This window comes from Miniopterus natalensis, chromosome 7 (genome assembly GCF_054644295.1).
Source record: "Miniopterus natalensis isolate mMinNat1 chromosome 7, mMinNat1.hap1, whole genome shotgun sequence".
NCBI classification, from domain to species: Eukaryota; Metazoa; Chordata; class Mammalia; order Chiroptera; family Miniopteridae; genus Miniopterus; species Miniopterus natalensis.
Window position 1 is genome coordinate 81165411 of NC_142087.1, and position 20287 is coordinate 81185697.

Consider the following 20287-nt stretch of genomic DNA (forward strand, 5'->3'; position numbering starts at 1 on the left):
TTACTATTGGCGCAAAGTTCTGAAGGTGGTTGAGGTCCGGAGGGAGGTGCTGGGAGCAGGGGCGTGCACCCCAGGAGGGCCGCGGGTGGGTAGGATGCCGCTACATCCCAGAGCCAGCACTGCACCCAGCTGCCATGTGGCCATGGGCAGCCGCTTCCTCCGGCCGGGCACTTCTGCACGTGAAATTGAACAAGATGCACCCCCTGCTGGTGGGGTTGCTGGGCTCCACCGGGAGGACCCCTGGGGCCCTGAGCGGAGCCCCCAGGAAGCTCTCAGCGATGGGGGGTGCTGTCCCTTCGGGCCTCTGAGGACTGTGCCTGTTGCTCTGGTTACCTGGACTTCTCCCGATGACCTTGGTGCTGACTGAGCCCATTTCAGGCCAGGGGCTGACTGTGCGTCAGTCAGCAGGAGCGTTGAGCCCCCCAGACCCCGGAGCCCCTGACCCCTGGTGGAGGGGGGGCTGTGATCGGAGGAAGTACCCAGTGGACTTGGGTTGGGGTACGGCTGGCCCAGCCCTAGTTCTCGCGCTGGTTGGTGGCTGCGCATACAGCACTTATTAAGCTGAATACTTGTTTGATCTTAGTTTTGAAAAAGGCACAAACGCCCATCACTGGCTGAGGAGAGCGCACCAGCGAGCGCAGGCAGCCCGGCGGCCGCAGCGACCGTCAGGGGCCGGGCCCGCGTTTCCCCGCCGAGCGCGCCGGCTCAGAGAGGGCGCGCGGCGGCCCGGGGCCCCACAGCGGCTCTGTGCCGCGCCCCCCCGCCCGCTGTCCCTTTAAGGGGCCGGGCGTCCCCGCCTCTGAGGTCCCGCACCGCGGTCCGCGGCGCCCGGCCGGGTCCGGGGAGATCAAGGTCACCGCGGCGCCCCGGGCGCCCCCGCCGGCGGAGGGGCCGGCCTCTCCTGGCGCCCCGCCCCCGCCCCGCCCCCGCCGGCCCGCGCTCCCGCAGCCCCGGCCCGCGCCCCCGCCCCGCCCGCCGGCCTCCCGCAGCCCCGGCTCCGCGCTGCGCCCGCGGCCGGGACGCGGCCTCCACGGCCCTGCGGCGAGATGCGCGGCCGGGGCGGGGGGCGCGCCCGCTGGCCGGCGCCCGTGCGCTCGCTGCTCCGCGCCTTCGGGGCCCGGGACGCCGCCGCGCGAGGCCCGCAGCCAGGTAAGCGACGCGCGGGGCCCCGCGCCCTGCCCTTGGCCGCTGCGGGTGCCGGGGTGCCCGCTGCTCCCCCGCTGCCTGGCGGGCGCCTCTGGCCGCAGACACGGGAGCGCGCCCTGGCCCGAGCCCGGCCGGGGGCTCGCTGTCCGGGGCCCGGGACCCGCTGCCGGCTGCGTGACCTACGCACATGGCACTTGGCTTCCCTCTGCCTCAGCCTCCGCATCGGTAGGTGGGGCGGGCTTATGCGTGAGTCGTGGGGCGGCAGCGGGACCCCGTAAGCCCTGCTCCCTGCCCGGCGGGAGTTCCACGCACGTCTGTCGCGCGGGCCTCCACCTGCGCGGGCAGAGTGGCCGGGGCCCCGCAGGCAGACACCTGGCACTGGAGCGGGTCCAGCCAGTTAAAGGGACAGGATCTCCAGGGAAAGGTGGGGGAAGCTGGAAAGAGGTGCGGACCCACCTGGCCTGGGGGGGGGAGCTGGGGGTGGGCGGGGCAGAGGCCCCTGGTGAGGAGGCCTAGCCCCCTGGGTGCAGCTGGTGAGCAGCCGGCGACCTGGTGGGTACAGTTGGTGAGCAGCGGGCGACCTGGTGGGTACAGTTGGTGAGCAGCGGGCGACCTGGTGGCAGGAGAGTTAGGCAGGTGTTTCCAGACCTGCGCCTGGTAAGAAGGTCCTGGGGGCACTTGCCCCAGGCCTCACGTGGGCCTGTCCCTGGGCTTCCTGGAATCTGAGTTGCTTCCAGCACCCCCGGTGATTCCGGATCCGGCCAGTCTGGAAACTCTGGTTTCCACAGTCAGTGGTTCTTATCAGTGGCTCCCAGCAGGGGTGACTCTGCCTGTCCCCCTGCCCCCCATTTTTGTTTTTTCACAACTCCCCCGGCTACTCCTGGCATCTATTGGGGAGAAGCCAGGGATGCGGCTGAACATCCTAAGATACCCAGGACAGCCCCTCTGCCCCCAAGAAATAAAGCAGAAGGTCAAGAACGATCTACTGCACCACATCAGGGTGTGGAGGGTGGGAAACCATGCTACACGGAGTCCCAGGGCCCGGAAGGAAGGGGTGCTCCGGTTGCTGGGGCAGCAGGTGGCACTGAGCCGGCTGTGTGCCAGGCTGCTCGCCGTGTCCCGAGGGCCAGCCGCTCACGGCTAAGTTCCTGGGACTCACAAATGGAGCACCCGGGGCTGGCACAGAAGACACGGCGGGCGGCCCTTCTGTTGCCCCCACCAAGTGTGAGACCTTGTGTTGGGCTCCGGGGTACAGCGGTGATCCCAGGACAGGCACCCTCTACTGGGCACGAAGCTCCCTTACCAGGGCCGCCCACAGTGGGTGCACGGAGCTGCCTGCGCCTGCCGTGCTCGGGTCCTGAGCTTGCAGCAGGGTGACTGGGTTGGGTTTTGAGAAAGGACGGTTCACACGCTGCCCTTCAGCAGCTCGGAGACGCACTCAGGGCCACTGCAAGTGTGTGATCTGCCCTGGACATCGGCTCCTGCCACACGTGCTCCTTTCCACGGTTGGGTGTTTTTCAAATAGTTCTGTGGCTTCTGTCTGGGCCCGAGGAGTGGCAGGCTGGGCACAGCTAACCCACTTTGGCCAAGGAGAAAGTGGCCCTTTAGGCGGCGGGTCCTCAGATGTTTATTAATCACTGAAAACGGGGCAGGCGCTGACCTAGATGCTGGGACGTGGGGAGCAAGGAGGTCCACTTCCTGGCCTTGGGAGCTTTTCTTCTAGGTGGGGGGAGGAAGACCACTGACTGGAAGCCAGTAAAATAAAACAAAAAGAGCATTTCTGTAGAGAAATGCTAGGAGGAAGGTAAGGTGAGGCCGGCTGGGGAGGCAGTGATTGAAGATGTGAGATGCTTGGCTGGGTGGCCAGGGAAGGCTTTGCAGAGACTGATGTTTGGCTACAGACCAGTGGGGAGAAGCAGGGAGCCATGTGAGGATGGGAGTGAGAGCATCCCAGCAGGAGGAAGAGCAGGGGCAGAGGCCCTGAGGTGGGAATTGGCTTGGTGGAATTAGGGAGCAGAGAGGGTCATGAGGCTGCAGACCTGGGAGCACAGGGAGGTGGGCGAGTGGCCCTGGACTCCAGGGTAAGCCGTGGGCATTTCACATGCATAGTCCGAGGACTCTGGCAGACTTTAGGCTGAAGGAGTTGCCTCATTTGTTGGATGTGAGAGAAAGCTTATCTGGCATCCTGGGGCAGCAGCTCAGTGGGGAAGGGAGGGGCCTGCTGCTCGGAGTGGGTGGCACAGGAGGGTTAGGTGGCTGAGACAATAGGACCTGCTGGAGCCTTGGGGCCTGAGAGCCAGGATGCCATGGAGGTTTTGTGTCTAAGCCCCTGGAGCGAAGGCTTGGCTGCGAGGAGGGAGGGAGGCTGCTTGTGGGGGAGGGCTTGGTGGGAGGAGGCGGTGCCAGTTCCGAGAGGCCTATTGACATCCTGAGGGTTGTGGAGTGGGCATGTCTGAGTCTGGAGCTCAGGGCAGTGGTTAGCTGGGAGCCTCCCCTCTGAGGTTCCTCAGGATGGTGCTGTCACCTCCAGGAGGTCACTGTAGGGACTGACGCAGAGTGGGGCTCAGTTTCCCGGTTTCAATGTGGCATCAGATAAGACCACAGTCCAAATACCAAATGCTGGTTTGAAGCAAGGGTCCAGGGACCCAGAGTAGAGCCCAGCTATGTGCCCACGACTCTGGGCATTCTGACGGCCTGAACTTGGTGAGGTCCCCTGACCTCTGTCGGCCTATCCCAGGAGGATTTGTCCAGCTGCCACCTGCAGCTTGGCTCCCTGATTCGTGTGCCACTTCCCGGAGTGCTCTGGGTGGGTCCCGATTCCCAGCCGTGGAGGGACTGGCTGCTGCTGTGGCCAGTGCCGCTTTAATTTAGGAACAGTTCACCAGCCGTTCTTCCCAACCCTACTTCTGATTGGAAGCTCTGGCTCGCACTGGGATATTTCTGCACCAAATGAGTTTTTCTTTTTTTTTTTTAATTTTTGGAAGGGAAAGGCGTGATCGATGATATCACGACACATGTCAGCTGATGCTCATAAAAAGTTGTGGCTCTGGGGGCTGTGCGACACAGTTGGCAGGATGCCTGTGTCCCTGGCTCAGCTCAGGGCTGGGCCAGGCTCCCTGAGGGCAGTGGCTCTCAAGACCCTCGTTGGGTCTGTGCTGCCTGATTCTTCTGAAACTGTTATGACCACCAGCTGGACTTGGCAGGCTCCTCCGGTAGCACGTGACTAGACCTATGGAAGCAAAGGGAGCACTTGTCAGCTCAGGAAACTGGGTGTCCCATCCCTGGGGCCCCAGGAACAACAGCCGGCATGCCCTTGTCTGTCCTGGTCTTGGCTGGGTCATGCTGCCCATCTTTGACCCCATCACTGTGGCCTGAGAATGTGGGGAGCTGGATGGCTGAGGCCCAGCTCACAGGCCCCATAGGCCAGGCCTGACACCCCAAAGAAAACCAGGGGGTGCCAGCAGAAGACGGAGAGTGGGTATGGGGCACAGCCAACAGCAACCCGTTTCCAGCTGTGCCCCCACAGTGCGGGGACCCATACCTGTTCTCACCTGACCTGCACATCGGACCGTGGTCTGGGGTCACCTGCTGGCCGCAGCCTCCTCTCTGGACAAGTCCAAGCTGAGTGGAAGGCTGTAAGTCACCTGCCCGGGAGCCTGGCGCGTTTTTCTTGTCACTCGCCCCTCACCCAGGCGTATCTGCCGCCCCGTCACTGTAAGGGCTGCTGTCTGCTGGCAAACTTGGCTGATGGAGGTGGTCGCTCTGTTGGTCCTCATGCGTGGACCACGCCTGACCTACAGTTGGCTCTCCGTAGTCGTTGTCTGTGAATGCGTAACCTGTTCTGTTCAGAATAATTACACAAAGTGTTCCCTGAATACTTTCTCCAAGTGAGAAGTGAAGCCTGCAGACACGGCCGGCATCCCCTGGAGCCCGCTCCCCCCGCCCTCCTTCCTCCTTCCCGAGGCACCTGGCACCCCTCAGGCGTGCCCGCCAGGCTCCTGACACGTGCGCTTGGGGCTCGGTGGGACTGTTTAGGACCCTTTCCTGTAAGTATTTCAAAGGAAGGGCACGTCCTGTTCCGAAACGTCTTGTTTTCATTCAACAGTGTGTCTTAGAGATTTATCTGGGTTAATAGATTCTTCCTAATTGCTTTAGAATATTCCGCTGTCGGTTTAGCCTTTCTGGGCCCGATGCTGTGGGGGTCCTTCTCAGCCCTGCTCCATGGGGGGCAGGCTGGCGTGAGCACCCCCACACGCCTCCTGGGGCATTGGCACAAGCCGTTCTCTGTGGGGTGCGCTCAGACGCGGGGTGCCGGGCACAGAATGACGCACTGTGAGGCTCACTTGGTATTGCTGACCTGTCCCCGCAGCGGCGGCCAGGGTGGCCCTGCCTCTCTGCGCCTTGAATGTTCAGATTCTTGAGTGTGGCCCGTCTTGCAGAATAAAAGTGGAAATTCCTTGGATTAATTTGCATTCCCCTGATTGCTCCAGAGGCTTTTTTGGATGTGAAGTGACCCCTTGGATTTCACTTTCTGCGAGTTGCCTCCCTTCACTTTGCCCGTCTCCCTGCCGGGTTGTTAGTCTTTCTAACTGGTCGGCAGTAGCTATTGATGTGTCCTGGACTCTCGCTGCCTGTTTGCTGCTAATGTTTTTGGTCTCTCTGTGGCTTGTCTTTTGACTTGGTTTATAGTGTCTTTGGTTGAATAGAAGTTGTTTTTTTGAAAAAAGTATAATCAACATGTAATATTATGTTACTTTCAGGTGTATGATGCAATGATTTGCTGTGTGTATATATTGTGAAATGATCACCACAGTAAGTCCAGGTAACATCCATCACCACACAGTGCCACCAATTGTTTTTCTCATAATGAGAACTTTTAAGATCTACTCTCTTAGCAACTTTCAAATATGCAAAACATTACCATTAACTGTAGTTACCATGCTCTGTGTTACATCCCTAAGTTTCACTTTTGATGCAGTAAAATGTACCAGACTTTTTCTTTATGAGTTTGCGTTTTGTGTGTTTTCCGGCCTCAAGTTCAGAGTGAGCACCCTTTCCCGGTTAGCCTGGATGACCTGGTTTTAGGTCTGGGAGTCTCATTTCCTGGGGACCCCTGTGTCAACGTAAGAAACGTCTAAACTGTAGAGAATTTTTGTGAGTTTATTTGAGCCAAACTGACAACAATTGCAGGGAAACAGAATCTCAACGGGTTGAGAAAATGCTCCAGAGAACGGCAGTTTTGCAGTGTATTTTATATGTTAGAGTCCGAGGAGGAGACCGAGGGGGCTGCATGGCACCCAGGGGTGGTAGATTAGGGAGGCGGGAGAAAGCAAAGTGGGGAACCTCTGGGATTGGATACAGAATAAGATGGAGACACACACACCTCTTTTACGCTGAAGGGTGCAGGGCAGTTACATTGACAGTGTACAGAGGTGGTGCTCCCGGAACAAGAGAGCAGTGGGGCCTGTGGGCCCTGCTCTGGGTGTGGGTGGCCCCTGAGGTGTCTGGACAGGAGACTACCCTGGTGTTGCAAAGGTCTGATATCTTAGATGCGGAAAGACAGACAGGCTCACTTCAGGCAAAGGCTGACCTTTGTCAGGGGAGCTGCAGGCCTGGGACAGACCTGCCCAGTTAGGAATTTGTGTGTTCGGGTCAGCCTGCTGGCTGCTTTCGGTGCTGAGCTCGTAAGGCCCACCCTGCTGGCCTCCCCCGAGCTTGTCGAGTTTAGTATGTGGCACCCTTTCCATCTACACCTGAGTCCCAGCAAACCAGGACATTCAGTTGTAACCATGTTTTCTTCTCATGAGAGTGCAGGCCTTTTCTCACGTTTCTTTCCTAATCCACTGTAATTTACTTTCGTGGACAATATGAGAATACAGAGTTTTAATGGGGAGTTCGGCGTACAGTTTATGCTGACATCAGCTTGCCTTCTGGGGTCTGGAATCTGGGTATGTGCCAGGCAGAGGGACCAGGCCCGGCACACACCCTGGGTGCGGGTCTCCAGCAAGCCTGCCCAGGAGACGGCACTTCCCAGGCATTGACCAAGCTGGTGGCTGGAGGAGCTGTCTGTCCCATGTGACTCCACCAGGAGAGGACCAGAAGCTTCCACCTGGCTTCCCCTGGACTTCATCCCATGCACTGTTTTTAATGCTGCTGTCCTCTGTGTCCCTTGGCTGTCATCAGTCACAGCTGTGAGTATGACTGACCTGGGAGTCCTCCCGTGAGCCCCTGAACCCGGGGGACTCGGAGACCCTGCGCAGTAGTGGTCTGCTGACTCACCTGTTAGTGATGCTGCAGAGGTGTGCAAGGTGTGTAGCCCAGGCCTGGCGCATAGTAGGTGCTTTGTAAATCTTGAGGCCTGTCAGAGCCTGAGCAGCAGGTCTGTGGTGGGGGCCCTCCCTTCTCCTCCGGGGGCACAGCAGAGTCACCCCAGGCCCACAGGAGCATCTTCCTTCTTCCCTCCTTCCCTGTCTTGTTCCCTCCCTTCCTCCCTTCCTTCCTGCATCTGTTCTCAGGCACAGCCTCTGGCTTCTCCCCGAAAGAGCAGCGTTTAGCACAAGAACCCCCAAATCTAGCCACACTCTCCTCTCAAATAACGGAGAGTGGGCTTGGGAGGCCCCTGTGTCCTGAGAGCACATCATATTTCTTGGCTGTTTTGAATGATTTGCTCACCACCTGCACAAGTGCGACTTGAGATGGGTGAGTGGGGCCCGCCTGGGCCTCTTCTCCAGTACCGACTCTGTGGGCTTTGCCTTGATGGGCGCCCCCGGCAGCCACCTTCATCTCAGTCAGAGCCGCCTCCGTTCCCAGCTCCTCAGTCCATCCCTGCGTCCCATCTGATTCCTCCCGCCACCGGGGAGGCCACCAGGGAGGCCTGTGTGGATGGTGGCTTACCCCGGGGTAGGAACTGAAAAGAGGCAATGTCCTGGATGAGGTCCCTACTACAACTTAGGGCTGTGCGTCTCCACTTCTGTGTCCCAAACAGCTATGTGACCCGGACATTATCCACCCATACCTGTGACTAAATCTCTAACCCCCGTCGCCGCACGCACTCGGAACGGAGCGCGGGGGTAGTGGAGTCCGGCTATAAATGTCAGTTTCTAGTTTTGTTTTAATGGCTTTGCCATTTGTGCTTTTCCCTGTGATCCGCTGACATTCATGGTAAATTAGCTCAGTTTCTTTCAGTCTTGGTTAAACATCTGGTTGATAAAAAGCTAAGAGGAGACAGTCCTCTTACTTGTAGATGAGAGTGATTTCCAGCGTGGAGAATTGTGGTTGGGGGTAGAACGGAAAACTCTTTAAATATTTCACTGTTGCCGTTTGTGCTGGGTTGTGTGGGAGTCACCACGGTGGGACCGAGGGGAGCACCTGAGATCTCTCTGAGTGGACAGCGGGAGTCATGGGGCCAGTGCCGGCCGCGGGCCAGCTTGGCCTTGGATCTGCTCTTTCCTCTGCCCAGCTGTACGTGCGGTGAGCCCACTGGGCAGATGAGAAAACCGAGGCTCACAGAGCTGGACTGGCCTGCTCAAGGCCACACGGCTGGTGGGCTGAATCTGAACCTGGCCCGAGCCTGGATTCTTAGTCGTTTTGTTCCCCTGCTTCTCGTAAAATTTAATTCCGTTCTCTGCCTTTTATTCTAGAAGGCAGTACTGGCTCTTAGCACCTAATTCGGGGACCCTCATGGATGCCCCCGCTTCGGCTGCGCCTTAGGGCTGCCCACCCTGGGAACGAGGGGCTGGCGGCAGAAAGGAGCCCGCCCCGTGGGTGGGCTGCCGTGGCCGCCCGGCTCCCCCTTCGTTTTGAGGGCTCCTGTGACTGCTGGGCCATCTGGTCATCCAGAAAGGCCACCCGTCCTCAGCCAGCCGAGGAAGCCTTCACAGCAGGGTGGTGCGGTGTCTGCTCAAGTGACAGGGCGGGGCCCTGGGCCATGAGTTCTGTGGGCCACACTGTGCATGTGGACCAGCGGGGCCGGCCCACAGTGACCGCTGGGTACACGTCGGGTGACACCACTGTGACGTGACCTTGCTGCATCAGCTGCTCGAGTTTATGAGGCTGGGGACAGCTGAGTCCTGCTTTGAGGAATCCTGACATTCAAACAGAAACCTTCATCCAACTTATAGAGCCCGTGAATCAATTGGTAATTGTCTGAATTTAATAGTCCTGTGCAGAAATTGTTCCTTTGTTGCGGGTAGCTGTGGGGTACCTTTGAATAAGGGGGTGCTGAGTGCAGTTGCAGGGTATCTGAGTTCTGTCTACTGCTCTGCGTTCCCACCATCCCCGCCCCGGGCCAGCAGCCTCCTCCTCTCTCCCTGTTGAATGCAGTACCCCTTCCGCCCTCCTTGTCTCTCGGCCCCTTATTGCCACCCCCCACTTTATTCTCCTTCCAGTGGCTCCAGAACCTTCTGAGAGAGAAGGTAAATCCACTCTCTTTCTCTCCTGGCTGGAGTCCCTTCTGGGTTTTCCATTCCTCCTAGGATAACTCCACCCTTCTTCCCATGGTTCATGAGGCCCTGTGAGTTATGGGGCCTGCCCTCACCTCATGCTGCTCACTCTGGCTCAGCTCCTCCAACTGCCCAGCGTTTGCTCACCCCAGGGCCTTTGCATGTGCTGTTGCCAGAGTGCTCCTCCCCCTGCGGAATGACTGGCACATACTCTGTGCTCAATGGAGACTCGTTGAAACAGTGAGCCAATGAATCAACGAATGAGTGAGTCAGTCAGCCAAACCCAAAACAGGGCCTTGTGTTCTCCAGGACGTGTCACTGGGATCAAGCCTGGTGGATTCGTGTGGTCTCCAGGCCCATGTCTTTCCGAATGAAGGTTAGCTTCTCACCTGTGCTGAGCATTAAGGTTCTGGCACGAGCCGGAAACACCCCCACCTGGATCTCTGTACCTTCACTCCCTCCTGACAGCCCTCCGGGGCCCATTTTCCTGTCATCCTGGGGCTCCGTTTTATGTCACAGCACGAATGGACACATGGTTCCCCCAAGTAGCCCTTGAAGAGAACCAGGAGTGTAAGGGGTTCCAAACGCTGAGGCATGGATGCTAGTAGTAGTTTCTGTTGCACCCCAGCTCCCTGGATGTGGTCCCCCGCAGGTGACAGAGACCCCTGGCACTGGTATAATATATAGCATGGAGATGGTGAAGGTTCCAGATCTGATTGCCTAAATCATTACTGCCCCCAAGTACGAGACCCCAGCAGATGCGTGGGCTCCAAAGTGCATGGTGGTTTAATGAATTGTGGCCCTGAAAGGGATCCAGCCTCTGTGAAAATACAACACAGCCACATTTTTTATAGGTTTGAACAGGTGGATCCTTGGAATTATCGCTGTAGCTACAGGACTTATGATGTATTTTTAAAGTACTACCTATAAACCGAGTGTTGTGGATTTTCTGTAATTTATGGAGCGGGCGGGAGGCTGTGTGCGAGCCGTAAGACACGCAGCCTGCTGTGTCTGTGAGGGGGCGTTGGTGACAAATCCCGGCTCTGGTGAGTCGATAAGTCCGGCTCTGCCATCTCCTGTGGGAAATGTAAATCTAATAAACATATTAATATGTCCATGTCAAGTTGGAGAAGGTGTTTGGGTGAGACGACTCTTTTCAAACATGAGCTCCCTTCTTTTAGAAGGAGAAGTGCATGGCCGGGGGCCGGGCCACGTGGCGCTGCGGGCGAGGACTGCGAGTGCTGTCCTTTTATTCAGCCGGAGCCTTCTGCTCAAGGAAATGTGTCCTGACCGCCTTCTCCTGGCAAGAACAGAAGCTTTGCTGGGGGGAGGCGATGGTCCCTGTCATTGGCCTCCAGCCCTTTGCCTCTCTTCTGGAGGCTCACACTCCATCAGCCCAGGACGGAGCTGCCCAGGCCCCAGCCCCTTTGTGCGAGCCGGGCCTGCGCAGGGTGGAGGAACGTGGCTGCGGTGTCCGTGTGAGCGCGGGGCGTCCTCATGTCCTGCCACAACGTAGCCACTCGCCCAGGAAGTCGGAGTTCCGCTGATGTTGGACACAGACTTGTCATTCAGAGAAAGCTGCTGTGGTCTCCCCGAGTGGGATGTTCCTCTGGCCAGCTCCCTAGTGGCAGGTTCTTCGCACTTCGTCTGCCTTATTCATACCTCCCTGTGCTTGGATTGTTAGCGCAGGTAAGGGCGGGGTAAGCTGCAAAAACACGGTCATCATTCAGTGCCACCACTGCCACCTCCGGCTCCTCCCCTACCGTCATCATCAAGTCAGTGACTTTTAGGGGGATCCAAAAAGGCATGAGGTCCCTGGCTCTGCCACTTAGGATGGGTTTGATGCAATAGCAGCCCAAGCTCTGGAGCACAGGGCCTGGGCGGGCCTGGGCTGGCCTGGGAGGACCTAGGCAGACCTTGCCCTGCTACCTGGGACAAATAAGAACTTTGCATCTGACTTGCAAAACGTGAATCTAATAGTACCTACCCTGTTTGGTTTTTTTTTAGCATTAGCCACGTTAATTATAAAGTTCTTAGAACAATGTTTGACAAGTGGTGAGAGCTACGCGTTAAGGAAATGAAAATTCAACCAATGATGGCTTAAGCTATAGGATGTTTGCTCCCGTTACAGGACATCTGCAAGGGGCAGGTCCAAGGCCTCCATCCTCAGTTGCTGGCATTTCACAGGGTGGCTGTAGCTCCAGACCCCATAGGACCCTCAAAGGTGGGAAGCGTGCAGGCAGGTGGCTGCATTGGGCACAGTTTCTCCTGTGACCGGCAGAGGGCGCCACTCCCCTCCTTCCCGCCTGCTCAGTGGGAGCGGCTTTGTGTCCACCATGGCCTCGCCTTTCACGTGGAATTCCCGTCCCAGGTTTTGCCCTCTGGTCCCACTCAGTGGGTCCCTAAGAGCTTGGACAGAGACGCCGGCCTGAGTACTTCTTTTTTTGTTTGCAGGTTTATTCTGTTTCTATTGATGGGTGAGGAGAAGCCACACGGCCTGTAGTCTGAGGGAGTGGGAAGCAGCCACCTCAGTGCCCCTGAAAGGTTGGAGGTGACCTGGGCCCTGGGGACTCTGAGCCCTCGCTGCTAGAGCAGAGGTGTCATGTGACAAGACACTCACCATGTGCGTTCATTCATTCAGTCAGCAAATGTTTGTTTTCTGGGTGCCCACAATGTGCTAGGCACCTTCATGAGTGAAGAGACTAGACAGACCCTTGAGCTCACCACGGTGCTGGTGCCGGGGCCCAGGGAGAGAAGTAAGTCGTCTCTAAGAACCAGCCTCACGCCCATGTTGACCAGTCCATAGCCCGCTGCCCTGCACGCTGGGTGCCGTTCAGTGTGTTTGGTTGGAGTGGGACGGGCCTTCAGTAGCTGGAGTGGCCGGAGCTGAAGCCCAGCAGGAGGTGTCCTATGAGAGCCATCACCACGCTGGTTCAGCACCTGCCCCCTCACCCCTGGAATGGCCATCATGGAATGGCCAGGCAGAGGTGACCGTGCTTGTTCCAATATGAGGAATCGAAGGTCCAGAGAGGGGTCACCCAGCCTGCAGCTGGTGCCAGAGGGTCTGTGGGACCCCGGAGCTCGTGCCCCTTCTGTCACCCCTGCCCCATCCTGACGGAGCAGGTGTCCATGAGTCTAGGTGGGTGTGGAGCTGGGGCCACAGCTCATTGGCATCACGTCTAACACCACATGTCCTCTTTTGCCCCATCCTGCCCCCTCTCTGACCGTCTCGGTCCAAGTATCAGACTTGATGGTTACCTTAAGTCCCTGACCCCACATCTCCAGGTAATCATCAAAAAGCAAAAATGTGGGAGTCTCCTTCACTTGGTGTCCCATAATATTTGGAGGCCCATACGTATCAGAGCAGGTGGCAGGATTTGGTGGCTGAATGAGGTTACAGGGGGTGGGTACATTTTATTTATCTATTTCTTGGTCGATAGACATTTAGGTTGTTTCTCTTTTGGGGCCACTATGAAGCCTCATTGGTTCCCGTCATCTTTCCAGAGTGTGCTTCCCAATCAGTCCTGTCTTTTCCAGAGGTCTTGTTGAGGAGGGACAGTTAGTGACATTCACAAAGACCCCTTGAGGTCCCCAGGAGGCTGGGACCCTCCTGCAGGCAGCTGTCTTCTGCCAGCTCTTCCCAGGCCTGGGTGGTCCTGGTCAGGGGTGAATGACTTGGAAGGCTAGATGCAAAGAGACTTTAATTTCTGTTGAGCAGTAGACATGGGGTCACTAATTTTTTTAAATTTAAAACTACTTTTACTGCAGAACATTTCTAAGCCTGAGGAAACTATAATGACTAGCCCCACACCATCACGCTCTAACAAATCACAGTGCTTTGTTAAAGTACATAAAGGGTGTCTCCCCCAAAATGTATGCACACTGTAACAACTAATAGCTCAGTTTTGAAAATGAAAGGCATTTTAATAAATACTGCCCTTTTAATTATTCAGTGTATGTATACATTTTTTTGAGGGACACTATATTTTAAGAAATAATGTTTGTTGTCACTCTTGTCCTCTGCCTCCGCACTCCCCATAAACTCCGAGCAAATGCTGAGTCCTGGCCTTTCTGTGCCTCTACGCCCTGCCCATGCAGTTTGGGGGCGCCTGTGACTGGGGACTGCAGTGTGGACCGCCTGAGGGACAGCAGTGGTTTTAGGTGGAGCACAGACAAGGCAACACAGAGCACTGGCTCCCATAGAAAGTCCTCTGTTCTTTGTCCTGGAAACATTAAGAACACGTCTGTTTGGTGTCTGGATGTCGGAACTCCTCTCCCTCCCCTATTCAGCGTCCTTTTTAACAAAGTGGAGCTCATGGTGGACTCCCCCAGTCCGCACTGTGGTCCTTCCATTGACGACCGGGGGGCGGCCTTTCTGTTGCTGCATGTTTACACGCTTTTAAGTGCAAAGAGTTGGTTTAAAGAAAATGCCCAAGTCAGGAGCGGTGTGGGTGGTGAGTAGGGAAGGCCACCAAGCTGAGGACGGTGAGTGAGTGCAGACAGCTGGTGGCCACGGGTGCCACCTTCCTTCTCTTCTCCTCCTGCAAATGCCCCTGGGCTGCCCTCCCTACCTTGCTGGCCCGTCTCTGCACCTGCTGCTGGCTGGGTGAGCCAAAGCCTTCTCATCGAGATGCGGGAGGGTCCATAATGTGAGGCGGTGGCTTCCGAAACCTCCCTGTGGGGCCAGATCTCAGCAGGGCTGTGGAGCTCAGGGCAGGGGGGCTGCTGAGGACCCTTGGACAGACCCCGGGCTGGGAGCATCGAGTGTATCCCCACCCTGTCACAACCTGGCTTGTGACCTGGCAGGTGCCCTCAGCGCCCTCGGTACCCTCATCTGTCAGATGGGGACTGGTCACTCACACCAGCCCAGGGCTTCGCAGGTCACCACCCAGCATTTGTGGATAAAATGTATTGAGTAAAATGTGTCGCTAGTTTTCTCTTTGTTGTTTCGCTGCATTCATTGTCAACTGTCCTTAAATGTTTTTAGTTGTCTGTTGGTGTGGTGGTGACCACTCCTGGCACTGCCTCCCTCCTGGAACACCCCTGGGAGGTGTTTCTGCATTGTTCGCAGCCGGATCCCTGTGCCTGGTGTGCTACAGGCTCCCTGAGGCTCTCCATGCATATTTTGAATGATTGGCTGACTGACTGATTGAATGAATGAACGAACGCTTTCTCTGGAGGCGACTGCTGCGGAGCCCAAAGCTCTGTGTGGAACAGCATCCGCACTATTTCCCCGCTTCGTGGTCCTGTGTTCGGCCCTTCGTTGGGGTTTCACCTGACACTACCAGGGTGCTCCTCCCGGGCCACAGCCCTGCTTTAGATGCGGTCCAGATATGAAGGAGCCCCCCGGGAAGGACCCGTCCCTTTCCCCTAGGGTTTTTGAGGGCCTGCAACAGGGTCCTGTCACCACCTCTGCACACAGCTGTGGCCTCTGCCCAGCCAGAGACGCGGGCATCGCCTGCGTGTCCCCCACACCACCATCTGGAACTGTGAGCCTGGATCATTGGCACCTGGGAGGACACCTCTGTAAGTGGCAGCCCTAGAGGGTGTCACCTGCCTTGCCTGGCCCATCACTTCATCAAGGCGGCTGGGGAAAGCCCCCGGGAAGGCACCGAGCGCCCCTCCCGCCTCTCCTCCCAGGCTGGGGCTGAGCGCCGGCGGAAGAAGGGGTAGGCAGTGCGGAGGGGCTGAGGGGGGCGGGGAGGAAGCTGGATGGGGGTGCTCCCCCCATGGTGGAGCCTGGGCATGGGGACCCACTGGCCCTCAAGTCCCCAGGAGAGGAAGGGCCCAGGAAGCCAGCTGCCTGGCTGCTGGGGAGATTAGCCCTGCCTCCAAGGGAGGCGCCCTCAGGGTCTCCTCCCCCCTTGGGGAGGGGAGGAAGAAATAGGTGGAAGCAATCTGGGTTCCTGGGCAGCTGGGCTGGGGCGGGGGCTCATAACTCAGGGCCCAGCCCCACCTCCCCCGGCAGCGGTGTGCAGGCAGGTATTGCGACCCCTCCCCACCACCACGCGCCTTCTCACTCCCCTCTCCTGACGTCATGCTCCTCGCGTGGCATGATGGGAGAATCCTAATGTTTTCCAACAGATGCTCCAAGAACAGCTTTCAGATTAAAGCAATTGCAAGAGCAAAGATTCTTCATTTTTCCTTTCATTCTGGGGGGTGGGGGGTGGGGTGGGGGGAGGGAGAGCCCTTAGAAATTCCCGGACATCACCCCTTGCCCCAAGCACGCAATAAACACTGACAAGAAAAAGTTTTTATTTCCTGGTTCAACTTTTTTTTTTTTTTCCTGGAATACAGACCGAAGAATGGGAATAAATGCGAATAAATAACAGAGCGAGGCCGCGCGCCGGGATGCGGGGTGCGGCGGGCTGCGGCCGCGAGGCTATTGTCTCGCCGCCCTGAGCCCCGCGCGGTCCTCCGCGCCTTCCCTTCCCCGCTCTTGCATTTCGCTCTTTAAAAAGGCGCCCCAGCCCCCTGGGCAGTGACCTTGGCCGCCTCGGATGCTCTGATTCTGGCCCCCGCGCCCGCCGGGCCATGGCCGCGTCCGAGGACGGGAGCAGCTGCCTCGTGTCGCGGGGCCGCTCGCAGAGCGACCCCAGCGCCCTCGCCGAGTCGCCAGCCGCCTCCGCGGACGCCCGGGACACCCCAGGTAACGGCGGGCGGGGGGCTGGGCGGGCGGCGGGCGCGCTCCCGGGCGCCGCTCCGCGCCCCGCCTGCGTTCGGGGAGCCCCGGCCAGACCGCGCGCAGGCTCCGCGGTTCGCAGGACCCGTGACGCGGCCGGGGCGCGGGGGCCCCTTTGTCCGGGGGGACCGTTTTCCAGGGGAGCCAGGTGCTCGGCGCCGGCCCCCGAGGGGCTCCCCTTCCTTGGGAGCTGGCCAGCCGGGGGAGGAGGGCAGGCGGGCGCGGAGCTCTGCCCCTCCGGCCGGCTCAGGTGGCCCGGGCCCCGCCCCGGCCGGGCCGCGCCCCGGGGCCGCGAGGGGCTCCCCTGGGCGCGCAGCTCCGCGGGCCGCGCACCTGGGCCCCGCCCGCCGCCGGGACAGGTGTGCGCCCCGAGCGCGGGCGGGAGAGGGGCGCGCGCCCCACGAGCCCATTCCCCTAAATTGCCCGGACGTCGTCCGCTCCCCACCCGCGGCAGCCTCGATTGTTTAGGTGATAAATCTGGTCACAAAGGCGTCTGTGTGTCTTGATTGATTACTTTCCAGAGAGGAAGAAAGGCCTAATAAAGCAGGAGGGGGGTGGGCTGTGCACGCCTCGTCACCATGGAGACGCGGGAAGCAAAGTGATCATTAAATCCTTTCTCCACCAGAAGGCAATTTTCACTTCGCAGGGAGAAGTCAGCTCTGAAATGCAGCTTCAAAAAGAATCAAAGCTGTGTTCCCGCATCAGCCCCACAGGCCCAGGGCCCGGGCTCAGAGAAGTGCCATCTCCTCCCAGACCCTGTTTTGACAATAAGTTGTCCTGCCTCCCTGGGGAGCGTGCTCTCTGAGCGGGGACTCCGCTCCATCCTGGTGGGCACCACAGTCAAGACAGCCCCTGGGGCTGGGTGAGCCGGGTCTGCCCTGGGCCACCCCTTCGGGGAACACAGAGGGGCTTTCTGGTCTAACCACAAAGAAAGACCCATTAGAGGCAGCTCTGTGGGCACCAGAGCCCAATTTGAAATTTTAAACAATAAACCCATTCAAGGCTTGCACGATTTCTTTGTTAGGACTGTTGACACTATCATTCGGTCAAACTAAGGTACCAGCCAGAGGAAATCCCTGGCTTTTCTCTATCTGGGAGGCCAAGTTCATTTCCTTGGCGTTTCAAGCACAGGCTGCCCTAAGCAGACCCTTAAGGCTTAATTAATCCTTGTATTAGGACTCGGGGATTAAGCCCTCGGCACTCGTGTTGGGTTGGTGTTTCTCTGTGTGGTCGACGCGTGGCCACGATCGTTCCAATTATGGAAGCCGAGTGGCTCATCACGAGTGAACCTTCCTGGCTCCTTTTGTCTCCCTGGCAGTCAAAGGAAGCAAACCCGAAAGGGGAAATGACGGGGAGTTTGGCTTTTTGGCCGTCTGTGAGTTGATGCCTCTGTGGGTGGGACGGAGGGCCCGGCAGGTGGCTGGTTGGTTCCTGTCCACCAGGGGAGAGGCGGAAGGGGCCTGGATGCGGTGATTAAACGATGCCGGGGGAGGGGAAACACCTGAGTTAACCCCTGGGTCAAAGGGTCAAAATGGGACCCAGAGAGATGTCTGAGCGGTCGGTCTCCAGTATGTCTAATTCTGTGAGTGGTAGAACCTCACCAAAAAGCAGCCAGCCATGAAGTTTTCATGGATTGTGTTAAGCAGAGGAGTTCTGGCAGCAAAAGTCAGAACCTGCATGTTGGAAGCTTGAAGCGGGAGGGCTGGACAAGGGGAGCGTTTTCTGCCACCGCCTTGCCTGGTTGACTTGGCCCCTGCTTGCATACCTCTCTTGATAGGGGACTCACTGCTTTCTGGTGCAGTTCATGTTTCTCTTTAGGTATATCTATTTCAAGATTCTTTTTCCAATGGCTCATAAGAGTCTGCTGCCTTCAGTCCCAAAGGGAAATTCTGATGTGTGTTACGGGCTTTCAGATTCTGGTGTTTTAGGCCAGTTATCGCACCACCCTGAGTAATTTCTTCACCAGGCTGAAAAGCCCCAGTTCTTCATCCTGCTCTCCCTTTGGGGTCTCTTTACCTGTCCACTGCTGCTCTAAAGAGCTACTCCTGAGAATTGAAGCCAGTGCACCAGCTGCGGGTCGCTCAGTGCAAGGGCAAGTGGGAGAATCAACTCCTTCCACCTAGATTTTATATTTTACAGAACAGCCCGTGGTGGCACTTATCCCTGCCCCCACATGCATTTTAGTGCATCGGTATCCTCAGTAAAAACTCACATTCCCAGGGGTGAACTCCGACCCCTTCTCTCTCAGAGGTGGTGTCTGGGACGCCTGGAGCAGACAGGCACCGCTGCACCTTTCACATGTCGTATCTACCTGTTCTGGGAAAAGGCATCTCAGAAAACAGGCGTGAGCTCAGGACATCCGGGTTCTTTATCTACGTCTCTGCTCCTCACTGGGTGTTGGAGTTCCCGCCACACGCTATTTCTCCAACTTCCTTTCTCTTTTAACAGCCACGGAGTTGCCCAAAGAATATGTTTTCACGGTTTAGCTATTAGATATTTGTGTTGTTTTTGGTCTTACCCACAACAAGCAGCAAGGTGATGATTACCCGGTGAGCTTCCTTGTGCTCACCTGTGAATCTCCTCCGGGGCAGGCCCCGGGGGGTGGGATGTCAGGTCACGGGGGACCCACAGGTTTTATTTCTGTGATATCGCCTCCTCCTGGAAAAGGTGCCAATTGGCACTCCTTCCAGAGTCTCTGAGGGCACCCTTTCTCCAAAGCCTTGCCAGTACCTGAGGTCATTGATCTGTTTTTTTCTCGCACAAAGAGTGACAGATGCTGTCTCATTGTGTTAATTTGTGGCTCCTTGATTGCTGGTGAGCAGGAGCATCTTTTGTGGCCTTACTAGTATTAGTGATGAAACCTTTCAGTGGCCATGTCTGCCCGTGGACCGTCGCAGGCATGAACGATGTTCCCTGCGGGCCAGCCTTCCTCTCTCTGCGTCGCTGCTCCACTGGCAGTTCCGTCTGCACCTCTACAAGGCTCTTCTCCGTGAATCCTCGCTGCTCCCGCAGCAGGAGCCCCACTGCAGGTCTTCGCCCCAGGTTAAGGCTTGACAGAGGTGGGCAGCGCTCCGCGACCTCGCCTCCTTCCCGGAGTTTGCGCGCACCGGGAGTATCGGTTCCTGTCTCCCCATTTGTTGCCAGGCCCTGTGCCTCCACACCGTGGGCCTGTCCTGGCCTTGGTCCAGCAGAGAGGACAGCCTGTGACTCCTTGTCTAATCCCCTGCCACCTCTCAGCCCCTCCGTCTTGTCCCCTCATGCCCCGGCCCTGGCTTTGGTGGGCTGTCCCCCTGCTCCTTTCCTCTTCCTGGTCATCACATGGGGAGACCACAGGGCCATCCTTGCTGCCCCCTCCCTCCATCCCCAGCCGTCTCCCTGGGGTGTCTCCCTGGTTCCAGACACCAGGAGACTGGGCCAAGGGCCACCTGAGACAGCTTTTCAGAACATTTCTGTGCGCTGCTGCGATTTGCCTTGTCAAAGATTCCGCGCCGGAGGGTCTGATACACAAGTAGGTGGGGCAGGGTCTTGGTCTGGGGCAGGGCCTCAGCCTCGCGCCGCTGACATTGGGGCGTCCTGTGCACTGTAAGGCGTTTAGCAGCATCCCTGGCGTCTGTCCACCACATGACAGTAGCACCCCAGCCCCTAGTTGTGACAACCAAAGATGCCCTCAGACCTTGATTGCCAAGTGTCCCCTGGGGGCTGACCTGGGTCACTCGGCACTGGCTTGGCATGTCCGTGGACGGTCTGAGAATGAGCTTTTCCAGCAAGTCACCGGGCGAAGCTGATGGGGCCGTCAGGTGACCGCACCCAGGAAACTACTGGGCCCAGCCCTCAGCCATGGCCTTGGGCTCTTTTCTGACAACTTCTGTGTCTGTGTGTCCATGTGAGTCCCGCCCTCACCTATCGCCCCTCGAATGGCATCCCTGCCAGGTGGGTGATGGGGGAGACCCGGCCCCTCCATCAACAGCGGGATCTTCCCAGCTCTGTTCCTCGAACCTTCCCTGGCTCCACAGTCCTG

The 20287-nt window shown here is 57.9% G+C and overlaps 1 protein-coding gene across 1 annotated transcript in view; it reads left to right on the forward strand.

The window, feature by feature from the left end:
* The first annotated feature begins 16040 nt into the window (after positions 1–16040).
* Positions 16041–20287, forward strand: part of PHACTR3 (phosphatase and actin regulator 3) — a 114279-nt gene continuing 110032 nt past the window's right edge. The window contains exon 1 of the mRNA XM_087818647.1: positions 16041–16236. Coding sequence (XP_087674773.1) covers positions 16122–16236 — 115 coding nt within the window. The 5' untranslated portion in view covers positions 16041–16121. The remainder of the gene's footprint in view (positions 16237–20287) is intronic.